The sequence below is a fragment of the Heliangelus exortis genome, chromosome 10 (assembly GCF_036169615.1).
Source record: "Heliangelus exortis chromosome 10, bHelExo1.hap1, whole genome shotgun sequence".
Lineage (NCBI taxonomy): Eukaryota > Metazoa > Chordata > Aves > Apodiformes > Trochilidae > Heliangelus > Heliangelus exortis.
This window is the reverse complement of record NC_092431.1, coordinates 14,128,178-14,143,843: the sequence shown is the minus strand read 5'-3', so window position 1 is coordinate 14,143,843 and position 15,666 is coordinate 14,128,178. Positions and strand designations below refer to the sequence as shown.

The 15,666-nt window shown below is 39.3% G+C and overlaps 1 protein-coding gene across 7 annotated transcripts in view; it reads right to left on the bottom strand.

The window, feature by feature from the left end:
• The window catches only part of WDFY3 (WD repeat and FYVE domain containing 3), a 160,785-nt gene that overhangs the window by 24,587 nt on the left and 120,532 nt on the right, over positions 1-15,666 (bottom strand). For 5 of the 7 annotated variants that reach the window (XM_071753664.1, XM_071753665.1, XM_071753659.1 and 2 more), the window contains 13 exons: positions 14,322-14,555; positions 13,390-13,489; positions 11,673-11,833; positions 10,875-11,104; positions 9,884-9,993; positions 8,880-9,062; positions 7,298-7,455; positions 5,942-6,019; positions 4,782-5,009; positions 3,904-3,957; positions 1,445-1,613; positions 1,073-1,236; positions 228-376 (listed from right to left, as the gene is read on the bottom strand). In XM_071753664.1, the coding sequence (XP_071609765.1) occupies positions 228-376; positions 1,073-1,236; positions 1,445-1,613; positions 3,904-3,957; positions 4,782-5,009; positions 5,942-6,019; positions 7,298-7,455; positions 8,880-9,062; positions 9,884-9,993; positions 10,875-11,104; positions 11,673-11,833; positions 13,390-13,489; positions 14,322-14,555 (2,018 nt within the window). The remainder of the gene's footprint in view (positions 1-227; positions 377-1,072; positions 1,237-1,444; positions 1,614-3,903; positions 3,958-4,781; positions 5,010-5,941; positions 6,020-7,297; positions 7,456-8,879; positions 9,063-9,883; positions 9,994-10,874; positions 11,105-11,672; positions 11,834-13,389; positions 13,490-14,321; positions 14,556-15,666) is intronic. The other 2 variants (XM_071753660.1, XM_071753663.1) reach the window with 1 other exon arrangement.

The window sequence follows — 15,666 nt, the reverse complement described above, 5'->3', positions numbered from 1 at the left end:
TCCTGTAAAAGGGGCTCCAGAACTGGACACAGTACTCCAGGTACTCCCACATGTGAGCCCAGTTATAAAACCAGCTGATTTTCACTCTGAGCAATTTGTGAGCACAGAGCAAACTGCTTCTGAGGTCCTTCTGAACTTGACATTATTTTGGAGCTGGCTCCTCAAAACTCTCATTACTTTCTGTTCAGCTAGTAAAGACTGAGGAAACTCTATATTAATCTACTCACTTTGGAGGCAGTGTCTCAATATCCCGAATTTCTCTGGTGGCTGTCATGGTAAAACCATCAATAACATAGAAGTGCTCCTTCCCAAAGAGGAGCAGCCCCTCGCTGGTGTCAAGGCCCTGCACCCGAGCGCAGCGGTACATGTGCTGGATCTGGAATGAAAAGCCAAGACAGCACAGGCAGGGTAATGAGCTCAGGCACAACCCCTGGCTTTATCACAACAAGCCCTACACACTGTTTTATCACTTGTGGATACACCAACAATTCTACTATTTTTCCCCCTTTATCAGAGATACTGCTAGAGCCTGTGATAGGAACTTCAAAAACTTCTGTGTAACACAGTGTATCTGACTCACATCTTATCTTAGAACCTGCATTCTACTCGACTCTATTCTATGATCACAAACGTATTTATAGTATATTCAGAGGGACAAAGTCTGAAACACCAAATACACAGCATGTTCATTCAACACTCTTTGTGTGGTTATTAAGGGGTTTCATTCTAATGAAGGGAACAGCAAATTAAAGACAGTCTGTCATATTCAATATTTGTATTTTAAATGTATCTTTTCTGTCTTGGCACCTTAAAGCCAAGAGGATAATAATCCAAGCACAGGATAGCTAGCAGCTTTAATTTTTTTTGTCTCTAGCAGGCAGAAGGAAAGAAGAATGTTTCCAGTGCAGGCATTTTGAACCTCTTTAAATCAAAGCATACATTTGGTATCAGGAGGGGGTTGATAATTCAGCTGTTGATCAGGGAAGGCATTTAAAAAATTTATTCATGCTTGCAACATGTAATGTAGAAATTGCAGTACAGTAAGTGCTTAGGTGTTTGAAGTACACAGCACCTTCTCTCCTTCCTCCAGAAGTCTAAGGAGAGTTGTATTATCAGTCTTCTCCTCTTCATCAATCGAACTCCCCTCAACAATTTGATCCTGAGATTGGTCCTGGTTCTCATCATCTCCTCCATCAGGAGCAGAGCGAGATCGCTTCAGGGGAGGCTTCACCAGGCCTGGAGAAGAAGAACAGAGATAGATAAATGAAAATGTGACATGAAAATTCCTTTTGCAAAACCTATGGAACTTGGAAATTACTCATAATGCTAAACCAGAGAAAAAATCCTACAGCATACTTACACTTATTTTAAAGCAAATGTATGAGAAGATACAAAGGCAGATAATTTTACAGAGAATAGTTCTGAATGAAATAAATGATCAAACCTTTGACTCTTGCAATAGTGTCTTCCCCATGTTCTGGCTCCTGCTGAGTTGTTTCACCCACTGTATTCTCTTCTATAGCATCCTGAAAGACTGCAGGGTTCCCAGAAGCCAGGCGCATGTAGTACTCCTTGCTGTCGTAACTCACAGCTCTCCGGTAGCGAGCAGGTTTCTTAGAAATAATTGAAGAAATCACTTGGTCAGACAACTCCTCACTCCAGGGAACACATTTCAGGAACACCATGTGCAGCCCAGTGCATGCCCATCAAGTGTTTTTTGTGTGCTCAGCCATACACCATACACATACAGAGACTCTTCAGCAGACCTAATCAGTGAGCTACTTTGCAAGGGCTGTTCAGGCACTCAGAAAATGCACTCCAGATAAAACCTGCAGTGTGGGAAATGAGAAGTCTGGCCAGTATGGCATGAAATGCCACAAAAGGTTGGGATACTTCTGCTTAAGATGGATAGATCAGAGGGCCATTTTATTCTCTTTCCTAATGCCCTGCAACTTTTGCAGCTTGTTAGCCAGATGACTTCTTTGCTAGGCAATAGTTTGAACTAAAATTTGCCTCAAGGAAAGACACAGGGATGTGGAAATTGATCTGAACAAAAAGCACCCAGAGGCCAGCTTAAAGGCTCAGAAATTTTTAATTAATTCAGTTGTGGTTTTTTTAGTAAAGATTTTTAGTTTGTGGGCAGGAGACCACCACAAGAGTATCCATTTAACCCAAGTAATTCTTCAAGCAGTTTTTGTACTTTTGGTTAATGATACATTTAATTATGGTGGTGGTGTGGTGGTTATTTTTTTGTTTTGGGTGGTTTATTTTGGTTTGCATTGGGTTGGTTGTGTTAAAGGGGATTTTGTAGTTTTTTTGTTTGTTTTCTTTTCCTTCTTTTCTCCTGTCCTCCACCACAGGCTAATTCTTATGTTCCTCACTTGATTATGGAGATGACATTCAAAACAGAAGTTAGAACTAAATGAGGACAATCAATATGTCACAATTATCACAGGAGATACATATGAAGATAAAGCAGGTAAGAATGAGCCAGAAGCCTTTCCAAAACTAAAACACACTGACACATTTGGATGGCTGAAAACCCATTGAATTTATACTGCAGCTGAAAACTTTCCTGTCTGAATACTGTTTAGCCCCAGCTCCAGAAAGCTTTGTGAGTGTGTTCAGCTGTCCATCTCAAATCATTTTTTTATTTGTTCTGCAGCATTATTTCCCATGACTTTCAAAATCAAGTTGGGATAATTACAAAATACTACTATAAATCCAGTTGGATGCTTTGCACTATGCAGAATTACAGAATATCACTGCCATTTAAGTCAAGATTCTCCCTTGTCTACTTTTGCAGTAGTAACTAGAAATTATATTTTTGTTAATTTTGGATTTTAATTTATCTGTATGACTGCACAGTGGGAAATTAAATGACCCATAAAGTCCAAATAGTTTTATTATCAGTGGATCATTGGGATGACAAAGAGATTAATATCAGCAACACAGGGATTTATTATTTCAGGTCATATTGGCTGTGCTCAAAATAAAACAGTTAAGGCAATGTGATATAAATGACTCATTTATGTTTAACGAAGTATTCAGTTATCACCATAAAAATGCCACTTAAATGATGTTTTAAACCTCTGTGGAAGCCTTTTGTGTAAAGCCTATAAAGATAAATCCTAACTAGCACTGCTATCTTAAGAAAGGAAAACAGTAACAATTATATTTGATATTCTGTATAATATAGGTACTTTAACTTATAGATATTAGTTTACTGTTGAATGTCATTCAAAAAGGAGTGAATACACATTACACATTATCCTTAGTGATGGGCAAGACTGAGACTGAAATTAACAAAGCAGCAGCATACAGTGAAATGCTCACAGAGAAGCCACTTCCAAACAAGTCTGTTATTTTCAAGGCAGGATTCATACATTTTGAATGTGTATGTTTCACTAATAGTAAAAATGAGAAGAGTGAGCTAAGACAAAATTCACATGGGCTCCAACAAAAGTAGGCCTGTTACAGCCTACTACAATCAAAAGGAAGAAAAACTGCTCACCAGATCTTCCCCTTTACACACTTACTTTCCTAGTAAGTGCTTCCAAGTGATGACGTTGCCCATTACTAAACATGTTCCACTGACCATTAGTTCAGATCCCAAAGCCACAACACAGAGTGAGAACAGTGACAGCACAACCTGACAAAGCCTGTTAGTGTGCAGGGGAGAAAGGAAGAGCTACAAAAAGTTTTATTAGGTGAAGGTGGAAGAGAGCACAGTACTTTCTTGTAAGGCGATTACTGAAAAATCCTTTAGTCCTGGAGCTATTTACTAAAAGAGCAAGTTGAAAGCCAAACGTAGAAGCCTTGGTTAAGACTGCCTAACATGCAGGAGGAAAAAAAGTTGTATTTATTTTACATTCTTTCAGCCAGCATACTTATTTTCTTTACCTTTTGAGGAACGGTATCATCAGATGTCTCGGGAAGTCTACTTGAGAAGTCAGACTGAAAACAGGGCATCAATTACATAAACATCAGAGAAAGAACACTTTTGAGAACAATGTATGATGGCATGTTCTCCACTTTCTGAGAATTATTCTGTTACTACAGCTGTTGTGTGTCACATTGCAAGCAGACAAGTATAACTAAATAATGGCTTTAAACCAGCTGAGTGTTATTTTTTTCTTCTTCAAGTACTTTGACATGCTTAACTTGAGGAAAAAGTTCTGCATGGATGCACGCATGCCTGAAAAGACACAATTAAGACTGCAATGTTTCTTGAAAACGGTGTTCCAAAATTAACAGGAACTAATTGCCAAGCTTTCAAAGGCCATGTGCATTTCTGCTATGCAGCCCATGGTCATATTTGTGGATGGAAGAAAGTACATTTCACAAACACACCCCAACCAAGGCCTGTGGCCTATTTTTTTAACATGGTCACTGTTGACCACGTTATCTACCACAGGGCCAAGAACTCATTGAGATCTCCCTGAGTAATGGTACTTCTCAAGCTGTAGAGACTTGTGAAGATGCCTCTGCTGTTCACTTGCATGATCACCTAGCTGCTGTAAGCACACCTTATCTTATGTTATAGTTGCTAGTCTTTGAGTTGACTGAGTTTTGAGCTGAATGATTCAGTTCCTTCCCTAAATATACTTAGAGGAACAACTGGATCTTACAAACCATTTAGCACATACTGATGGGTAATAACTACAAAGCAAAACGTGTTTCTTAAAAAAAAAACAAAACAAAACCAAAACCAAAAACCAAACTTAAAAAACCCCACAGATTTTACAACAAATCGCTCCTCACAAATCTGGAGTACTCACCAACAAGTTGGTTTCTTGCTCAGCTTCAGGCATGTAGGGATACTGAACATAAAACATGTCATTCCGCACCATCTTCTTCCTCATTCTGCAGGGCCCCTCAGTCATCTCCAACATCCACTTGTCAAGGTGGGAGCCAATGGGGGGACCCCACAGACCTCGCTCACGTAGCAGCTCGTATTCAATCTGAGACCACTCTTCTGTCACGTATTTTAATGCATTCTGCTGCCGCTGAACACAAAGACATTTGTGCATGCATCAGGAGTGATACTTCTAAGCCTGTCTCTGATGGGAGCAGAGAAATTTTCACCACAGTACACTACAGAAAAATGTAGAATATTTCAGATTTCTAGTAGCATTTCCTAGGATGGCTTAGTGAGATTTAAAAGCAGGGTTCACATTGTAATAATCAACAAAGAAGGGCAAAAAAGAAACGTAAAGGCTCTTCTTTTTGTTTGTATCCTTAATTGAATGCATTTCTAAATGGCAAATATGAAAAAAACCTAGCACTGATGTACTGATTTTGAAAAAAAGAGTTTAAGAATGAAAACAAAAATTGTTTTGGAGGCCTCTGTTTACACTGGAGAAAAAAGTTAAATGAAGCAAAGTTTGGTGGCTGTTTTTTTTAACCAATTGCTTCCAGTGACTGGTTTCTCTTAGAGGCTGGTTTCTTAAGATCTACAGCATGAAGCTCATGCTTGGAAGAAGCAGTAGGTGCAATGACTTCATTCTGGACAGCACAGAGCAGCCACTTTTTATTGCTGCCTGATTTGGGAAAGGTGCCATAAATATTTTTTGTGTTACTACATAAGTGCTGTTTGTATACAATGCTTCTCCCACTCTACTCTTAAGTTTTTATAAAATGTTTTAGAAAGACAGCATATTCTAGCATATTTCCAATCTCTTTTTTCTTCTTTTTTACACTTCTAGTTAAGCTTCCTTAAAAAAATGTAAGATTTAGCTAATGTGATATTGCTACAGGAGTTTCTGCCTACAACCAGATCCAAATGAGTTTATCTGATTGCATTTCAAAAGTCCTTTAAAATGACATGTATCTAAACATGCAAGCATTTTATCCATAATGTGATATTTTACAAGCTCCATACTGAGAAACCTATCAGGTCAGAATATGAGTGTCAGGTAACAATTCCTTTGAACCATACCTCCTGGTATTCCTTATACTGCATATCAACCAGGTCCCGAACCACTGCAATGTGAGTAAACATCCACTGGGAAATTTCCTAATAGAAAGGTGAGAGGACAGAAGGACATCTTACAAAAGCAGGTTTTGTTTGAAAAAAAAAAAAAAAATGAAATCCTATGAGTGCATCCCCTTGGCTAAACCTAATCACAAAGGCTAGTTTCTTTAAAACATCACTTAGAGGATGAACTTCAAACTACTGTTTTATTTAACAATTTAACATATTTAATAGTATTTAACATTCTGTTTTGCTTGGTGGTTTTTCTTTTTTATATGCAGTAAATTTATGTATACAAGTATCTTCTAAAAGAAATCAGAAGAGTTGGAAAATATTCCATACACATGACAGGGGTCATGTTCCAAACTGCCAAAAATTAACACTGAAAATATTACTACTTTTTCCTATTTCCTTTTAAGTCATAGTTTGTGGATGCAGCCTAGAAACCCAGCACTCCACACTGGAATATAACTGTTCTCACTTACTGCTCCCTCTACTGACAAAGCCAGCAACTGTTCCAACCAGCTCAGTTTGAGCTCCCTTTTCCCTGTCATGTGCATGCCTTGTTCACCAGGAAAGGGACTGAGAGCACTGAGAATTCTTTATTTTATCAAATCCACGTGCTAAATATAATAAGAACTCAATCCTCCAAAACTTTCAAACCTCTCTCTCTCCTTTGTTTAAAATGCCTCAAATACTTTATATCAAGTCACTGCAGTTACCTACCAGGTGCTGTCATACCCAGAGTACCACTGTTGTGCTCTGTTGTACTACTCTGGTCTAACACTTTTTAAATTTTTTTTTTTTTTATCTCTGTAAATCAGATGCCCAGTTCTATCTTCACATGCTGTTTTGCTGAACTCTTCTCTGCAGTACAATACAAACAGTGCAAAGCAGCATTTTTTAGTCATGACACACACAAATTCAGATAAGGATTTTTCCTAACCATGTAATCTTGGGAGCAGGATGGAAAAAAGACAATGATCTGCCTCACAGTTTCCACTTCAGAGTGGTAGTAGAGAACCAATTTAAGACCCAGACTAGCAAAGCAACAAAGCATGCATAGAACCAGAGCAATTGGGCAGTCTTTCCAACAACAAAGAGCTTAAAGCTTGACTTAATGTTACAGGTATGCAGATGCACCTACCAGATTAGGACATGCAGAAGCAAGCTGCTAGTCTGGACATTCAATATGGGGAAAGCCAAGCAATAAATATCAATTCACACTTCACAGAATTCCTTACATTGGGATATTTACCACAAACTCTGAACATACATTGCTGGATTTCAGCTTGCACATTACTGATGCACAGAAAGTACCTGGGTAGAGAGGTTGTGTTTATTGAGCCCACTCTCCTTGCGGCTTCTCCTGGAACCAGTCAGCTTAGAGAGGCCAAACCCACTGCTAACACGTGAAAGTTTGGATTGTGTGGTTGGAACCAAAGCCTCCCCTCTACTGATGCATTTCTTCTCATGAGCTGGAAAACAAAGAGACAATGTTGGGAGCACTTTCTAGGTAGTTTTTTTTTTCTCCTCCCTTTATTACAGCTGGTTTTTAAAATCATACAATGATTTGGGTTGGAAAGGACCTTAAAGATCATCTAAGTCTAACCTCCCTGTAGAATGACCTTTTCTGATGCTTTGAAGAGGCAAATATTTTGGCAACCAGGATCTTTTTTATGTCTTTTTTTGTTTGTTTGTTTCTTTGGGGTTTTTTGTTGTTATTTGTTTTTAGGAGTGCCCAGCAGCACTCAAATTCATGCCAAACAATAATGACTTGTATGAGGCAAGATGCCCAGGTGAAATCTGAGATGTGCTTGCATTGTGAATTGAAGCATGACAAACACGTGATACTCCTTTTATTAATTCTCAAAATCAGGTTCCATGAGATACAAATTCAGTCTTCATCTAAAGAGATGAAAAAACAGTTACATCTGACCAAAATCATCACCTAGCTTCAGAGTCATGTCTATGCAATTTTATTTTCTGATGTCTAAACTCTTGCTGATTCAGTCCTGCACTTGGCCTTCTTCATCACATGGGCACAGAGCTAATGTCCACCAGGATTATTGGGCTCTTTTCCTGCAAAGCTGCTTTCTATACTCAACAGATTTCTCTGCCAAGAATGAGAAGTGTCATAGTATCAACTGCTGCTGGGACTGCTCAGTCACACATTTCCAATCACATCACCAGACAGAGTTTGCAGGCTGCACACCCAGCCATGGTCAAGAGGGGCTCCCCTCTTTGCCTGGCATATCCAGTCCTGAGAATGGTAACACAGGTCACCTCAACCCAAATCTTCATGGGAAGGAATTAAATTATTCCATCACTGCAATCCACAATATGCTACTTGGTGCATGCTTATTCACAAAAGCAGGAGACCCAATAGTGACCTTCCAGTACCTGGAGGGGCCTAGAGGAAAGCTGGAGAGGTCCTGAGTGCAAGAGGCTGAAGTGAGAGGATGAGGGGCCATGGTTTTAAATTGGAGAAGCACAGATATAGATTGTATGTTAGGAAAAAAGTCTTTACCATGAGGGTGGTAGAAAAATGGAACAGGTTTCCCAGGGAGGTGGTTGAAGATTCACAGTGAGGCTTGAGGAGGCTCTGAGCAATCTGATGGAGCTGAGGGTGTCCCTGCTCACTGCAGGAGGTTGGACTGGATGAGCTTTAGAGTTCCCTTCCCACCCAAATCATTCTATGATTCTATGACATTGTTGAGCCCACTGGCACTGTTCAGTGAAGGCCTTTGGGCAGTGCAAGAATATCCTGTGCACAGTGCAGTTTCAGAATGAAAGTGACAGCTGAGTGTACTCACCCTACTCAAAAGCTAACATCCAGTGAATATGATTCACTTTAGGGAAATCTATCACTCAGGACAGATAAATCCTCAGTTACACTTACCCAGATGATTTTGCCAACACTTTAAACTTGCTTCTTCAATATAAGGTTTTGCAATGGTTATATCCACTTGGCCACGATCATTGACAGGTAGAGTCACTTTGAAAGCTTCTTCTAAAACCTGTTTTTTACTGTGAATCAGCTCTGTCCACACTCTGTTTATGGCTTTTAAAAGAAGCTGGCGACCTGCATAGGTACAAGATGACAAGTAAGGTCTCTACAGTTCTTACTGAATTGAAATTTTTACAGAACTGAGTAATTTCTGCAACTATACTCCAGTTTCTTGCCCTCTTCCATGACCTGTGAAATGCCTTTAACCAGAGTGTCTTTTTGTTGCCATTTATATGCTATCAGAAAGTAACAGTTAATTTGGGCAATTTGTTTTTTGTGCAACTGAAACATTGGCTCTTATTAGTTGTGATCCTTCTCCCACATCCACCTTTTAGCAAAATGAGATTCAAAAACATATTACAGAAGTATATGTCTATATACATATATGTAACTGTATTGAGGCATCACACTAATATTTTTACACATAACTTTAAGTACACACCTGCAAAAATACTAAATATAGACACACACAAGAAAAAAAATCATTGAATCCTTCACTTCCTTTGAGTTTAAGATTCTGAAGGTGCCACTGAATAATAATTTTATAGTTTATACCAATTATTTCTTATCTATTTCTTGCCTATACTTGTGTAAGATCCAGCCAAAACCATGATGCATACGTTAAATGACCCATTTCTCTTGAATTCAAGTTGGTGCAGGTAGAACAGTATTTCTAATTCTGGGAATGTCCAGAAAAAAATAAAGAGCTCTTGCTATTTTAACAGTAACTTACCCTGGATATGTCTTACTACTAATAAATATTTTTTTTCATCTATTTTAATGTATTTTTATACACATATACTACTCCCCTCTCAAGTGTAACTGGGGTAAAACATTAGTGACAATAATACAGAAATAGCAGTGGCAGACATCTGTAGCTTTGGCACTCAGATTACCTTCACTGACATCTTGATTGTAGACTCCATCTGGCTCTATATCAGAGGGAATCATAATGTGCCAAGTTGTCATCCTGGCTTCTGCTTCCAATCCAAACCCATCAACGTTGCTACAAATATACAATGAGTTAACAACAATCAGGAAAACAAACAAACAAGCTAAAGCATTTGATTCCCTGTGATAGTATCACAAAGATTAATTAATATGTGCTAGTACAGCAAGGTATCTCCACTTCTCCCTTCTGTCCACATGAGTACTCCTAATCTGTGGTCATAAACTGAACTGAAGGTTTATGAAGAATAACATGCCATGGTCCCTGATGTTGATGGAGGAAGATGGTAACATCTGAGCAAACACAAACCAGCCAAGGCCTCAAATGAAGAACCTTGGGGTTTCTGCTGATGATGCTTCCCAAGTGTCTTTGAATGAAACACAAGTCACACATCTTTTTGCAAAGAAAAAATGAAAACACCTGCTAGGCATTTACAGGAATGCATAAAAGTGAGTGTCTACAGCATTTATCATGGATAATCTGATTCAATGTCTGACTGGACAGAATCAATGCTACACATCCAAGTACTATCATGTGGAATTTATACTAACTATTCAATACACAATAAATCTAGTGACGTACCCCTTTGATCTTTAATTACTTAGCACCAGTGTTTCTACCTTGAAAATATTTCAAATTATCAAAACGTAGCAATAAAATGTTGAAATGAGCACTGACACCCTCATTTTGAAATACTTCTGTCAAAGGAGGTAAGAATGTTCTTTAATACCTGGACTCTTGAAACCTAATTCTGCTTCAAAATGGATCACTTAAGCCTGTTTGCATTTGACTGGTTGGAAAGTTATCAACAGTTATTACTGCATAAGTAATTATTACATTACTTATTCACAAGGTGTGTGTCACAGCTGAGAGAGAACAGGTGATTTTAATACTTGACATCCCTGGTTCTGGAATTAACTTCCATCTGAGATATTTACCTTCCCACATGCAGATTAAGCAAGCAGTGAGCGAGGCAACTGATGAATTCTTGATCATGATTTCCAGGTCCCAAAATCAGGTTTCTGTTCACAGTAAGGACCCTTAGGGAATCAAGGAGAGCCACTTGCTGAGGAACAGTTTTGTGTGCTCTTGAGAACTGATACAAGATGGTCCTGTTCAGGCAGTGATAAATAGCATCCAGTGATAATCCCTGAGATCTTCTTTTTGACTGATATGAAAGAAAAAAAATCATGCTCAGACAGCAGCAGAAAATCCATTTACTGGCATATAATCTTCCACTGAATTGGTCTGTGCTCTTCTTTTTAGTAAAATTGGTATTTTACTAAAGGTATGAACTCCATGAATTTCAAGGACTGAAACAACATTAACACATGATGAAACACAAGTTTTAACATCTATAAAGATGCTGCTGATTTCTAACAACAGAAGTCTTCTATCAATTTCCAATACAAGTGCATGAGGAGGCCTTCAAAAAAATGTCAAGGTAATTTAGGAAGCTGTCCAAAATTCAGGTGATGTGATGCTTATTTTGGGGGATTTCTAAAAACAAAGCAGTTTTTCTCTCTGAAAGCAGTTTCTCCTCATATTAAAGCACTCCATACTGACAAGACATGCTAGGCAAGCTCAGTAAAAAGAGAGAAAGCCTGAGGAAGAAAAGCATGCTTTTCTGCTGACCTTACACACATCTCTAGTGTGGTGCTTAGTGACATCACTCCATGGATTTTATTATCTGCAAAAACATTTTTGAAAGCAAACTAACCAGGAGACATTGTTACCTGTGCAATGAGCTGGATAATGAAGTCCACAAGAAGTTTGGATTCTTTGTTGAACATGCCCTGCCAAAGCTTATCTACCACACGCTGTGTAAAATAAAAAACATTGTTCACCAGCACTTGGTAGCTTCCTCCACTTGTTATAGGCAGAGATGCATCTTCACCTGGTAACAGAAAAAAACAGTTTTCATCATTTATCAAAAAACCACATCTGCGTAAACACATTCATACAAGCCTGTGCTTTCCAGACTTCTGTAAAAGAGAAAAAGTCCCAGTAAAAAAAAAAATCTAAAATCTCAGGGCTTCCCTACAATCAGTTTTGATTTTTAGTGAATGTTTGAAACCAACAGCAACAAGGACCAGAACTCGGGGCACTGGAAGGGTCCAAAAGAAATGGTACTTCTGTGATCCAGAGGCATTGTATTTATGTTTACATTTTATAGAGAACTTTAGTTTACATTTTATGTAGAACTGTTCTTTTCAAATGGAGCTTTTTTAAACTCTACCTGTACCACCTGTAGCTTTTTGAAATTACACTTTTGCTTTTTCAAAAAGAAAACAATTTTTTTGAACACCCTGAGATGACAAATGATATCAACTGGAATAATTTCTCCCCTACTGGGTTTTGTTTAATAAAACTCCAATTTAATGGACATCAGCTGCATGGGTCTGTGTGTACATAAAGGTCAATCCAGCTCTGCTAAGCTTGAAACATGCCAAGTGCTTCCATCAAGAAAAACAAACCAACAAAACATCCGTGGTGGGGATTTTGCTGTAAGTTCACATACATTCATTTATTTGTTACCCCATCTGCACATTAAGCAGCTGACAGCACGGCACCAGGAGGAAGCTGGCAAACCTTGAAGAAGGAAAGCCTGGGGAAATGTGGGTTGCACAGAAATACTTGTGAGGTTGTGCAGGCCTTACAAGAACCTGTTCCCAAGACTCATGTAACACAATTCTGAGTTTCTTTTGTTAATGCATTGCACTCAGATAAAGACAAATCATGGTCTTACAAAAAAGAGGGAGTGAACATTTAGACAGAAGCACATGCTGCCCCATGGCATCCAGGATGAGATAAGACTAGAATGAGAGCTTCTGGGAAGTCCAGCACGCCATTATGAAACTAGACTGTCCCCTTGAACAGCATACAGGCCAGTTCATAATCATCTAAACCCATGCTCTGGTGGGACAGCCTACTCTACTGACATCCAGGTTACAAGCTTCTAATTCTCTTCTGTCCACTTATTAACAGGATAAATGGAGTGCTAATCCCAGAGGGTTTTTTTGTGGTGCTGCGTTCATAATAAAACTGCAGTAGGAGGAAATGCAAACAAAGCTAACTTAAATGCCAAAGTCCCACCCATGATAAGTTGACAAAAGTTCCAGATCTTCTACCAAGACAAGAAGAATAAGAGAGAGGATGCAAGATCTAGTTTCAGTTCTTTCTTGTTCTGATTGCAACTTGTCTGGCTTACATATCCAAAAATTTAATCCCATAAATATTTTTAATAACCTATTTTACAGCGTTAGCACAATGGAGACAGTGAGGGAACATGCAATCATAATAGCACCATTTACACATCAATGGAAAGGAAAAGGCAGGGAAAAAAAGAGAAAGACAATTGTGTTGTTGCAAGAGAGGACACTGGAAAACAAAATGTTAAATAAACCCTTTTGCTCAAATCAACAGATTGATAATTGAACTTTGCTATATTACCTAGTAAAACATCAGCTGCAAGCAAGTGGTCCATCACTCCATCCAAAACGTATGTCTGAAACTCCTTCTGCTGTGTCCGTGTCGATCTTTCAGGGGAAGCCTGATAAAAGAAACATGTTAAGATAAAGAGCAAAAGTCCCTCAAAAAAGAAGGAGGGCAAGGGTATTCTTGGAAAATTTCTCTTTTCTCAGTTCTTGTGAACTCTTTTTTTCTCTTACCAATCTGTCTTGAGTAAAACGTCATACAATCATAAAATGGTTTGGGTTAGAAAGATCATCCCATTCCAACCCCTCTGCCATGGGCAGGGACACCTCCCTCTAGGCCAGGTTGCTCAGAGCCCTGCCCAGCCTGGCCTTGAACTCAGCCACATCAAAAGAAGCATGGCCAGCAGGTCAAGGGAGGTGATACCCTCCTTCTTCTCCACTCTCTTGAGACCCCACCTGGAGTCCTGTGTCCAGTTCTGGGGCTCCCAATAAAGGAAGGAATGAAGCTGTTGAAGCAAGTCCAGAGGAGGTGTCCCTGCCCATGCAGGGGGTTTGGAGCTGGATGATCTTTAAGGTCCCTTCCAACCCACAACCCAAACCATTCTGATTCTATGATAAACAAATTGGGTGGAGGTGCGCAGACACACAGGTAGGGACAAGAAGTCCAGAAAAGTCTCAAAGGAAGGCTGAGAGAAACCCTTTGCATTTGTGTTCTTAACTTTTCCAAGCAGTTGGTTAGCAAATCACTGCTCATGAGACACTTGTGTTCCTTCTTTCTCCTCCTCCCCCCACTTATCTCATGGGAATTTGCAGGATTGTAGTGAATCATATGTTACAATTTCTCCAACTTTGAAAAGTAAGAAAACATTTTAAGAGAATAAAGTGTCCCAATAAATTCAAATAATAAAAAGCAAAACAAACAAACAAAAAACCCCAAAGAAACTGTACCTCTAGTAGAAGGTCTACCAGTGGAGTCTGTTTGCTAGCTGGTGTGAGACATAAGTTATCAATTATCAGAACACGCATGAAGTCAAACACAAACTTCTTAGCAGGATGGTTGGTTAGGTATGTCTTGGTGCCAACATTGCAGTATTCTGACTGGCTCCTGTTCATGCCAGAATCAGCTGCAAAGGCTTTAAACTCTTCAGCTGGGGATCCCACTTCATCATCAAGATCAGTGACCTGAGAAAAACAGCATGTTAAAACTCTAGAGATGAGCAAATTACAGAGTCACAGAAATGTCACCAAAAGTCCTCTAAAATCACCACGTCCAACTGTCAACCCAGGAAAGGAAAAATCACCATCCCCCAGAACATGTCCTGAAGTGCCTCATCTACACAGTTTTTTTCTACCTCTAGAGATGGTGACTCCACCACCTCCCTGGCCAGGCTGTTCCAGTGCCTGATCACTCTTTCAGTAAATAAATCCTTCCTAATATCTTGTCTAAACCTTCCCTGCTGCAGCTTCAGACCATTTCCTCTAGTGCTCCTCTACTCTAAGGCCTGTCACTTCACAGTTTGCTTTTCAAGAAGCCTTTTTACAAGATCATTCTGTTCAGGATCAGTTCTGTAATACACAGAGAAACACCTGAATTCTATTTTTGCATTCCACCCCCTCCCTAAAAAGACCCAAGTCTCTCTACATCTTTCCTGTTTCTGATGAAAAAAAAACCTTTGAGGGGCCAGCTCTTCAGGAGTAAGAAAAGCATAAACAGAAAAAAAAGTTGTCAAATCCCAAAGGTGGACTATGGCCCTCCTCCAAATCCAAGGAAAGACAATATGATTGCCCTCAATAGGCTTATGTGATCATCAGCTCACACGTGAAGTTTTGAATATTCATTTTTCTTCAGTAGGAGAGTTTTCCCAAGAAATGAAGAGAAGCCTGAATGTGTAGTACTTCTCATCCTCATGGCAATCTCAGAAAGGCTCAAAGATCACTCAGGAATTTGCCCTCCTGGCTAAATCTGGGCTCTGGCATTTTGTTGTGGGAACCTGGCTGTTATTCAGCTAAGTGACTTTTCATTAGTTTTCCACATTTGGGCAGAGGGAAGTGCTGGAGGAACAAATTGATGGAGTCAAGAGAGACCTCAAGCAGCAGGGAACTCAGTCTGTCAGGCAGCTACAGGAAGTTTCAAGGGACCTGGTAGTTGATGTAAGATCTGCTTGGAGACACAAGGCTCCTCCAAAAATTCTATACAGGTAAATGTCAAATCAGTTACCATTTTATCAGTGGCACTTCTTTTGAGGGAGATCACCCCCAGCATCCACTTGAAGTGCAAGTTAAACTAAAAAGC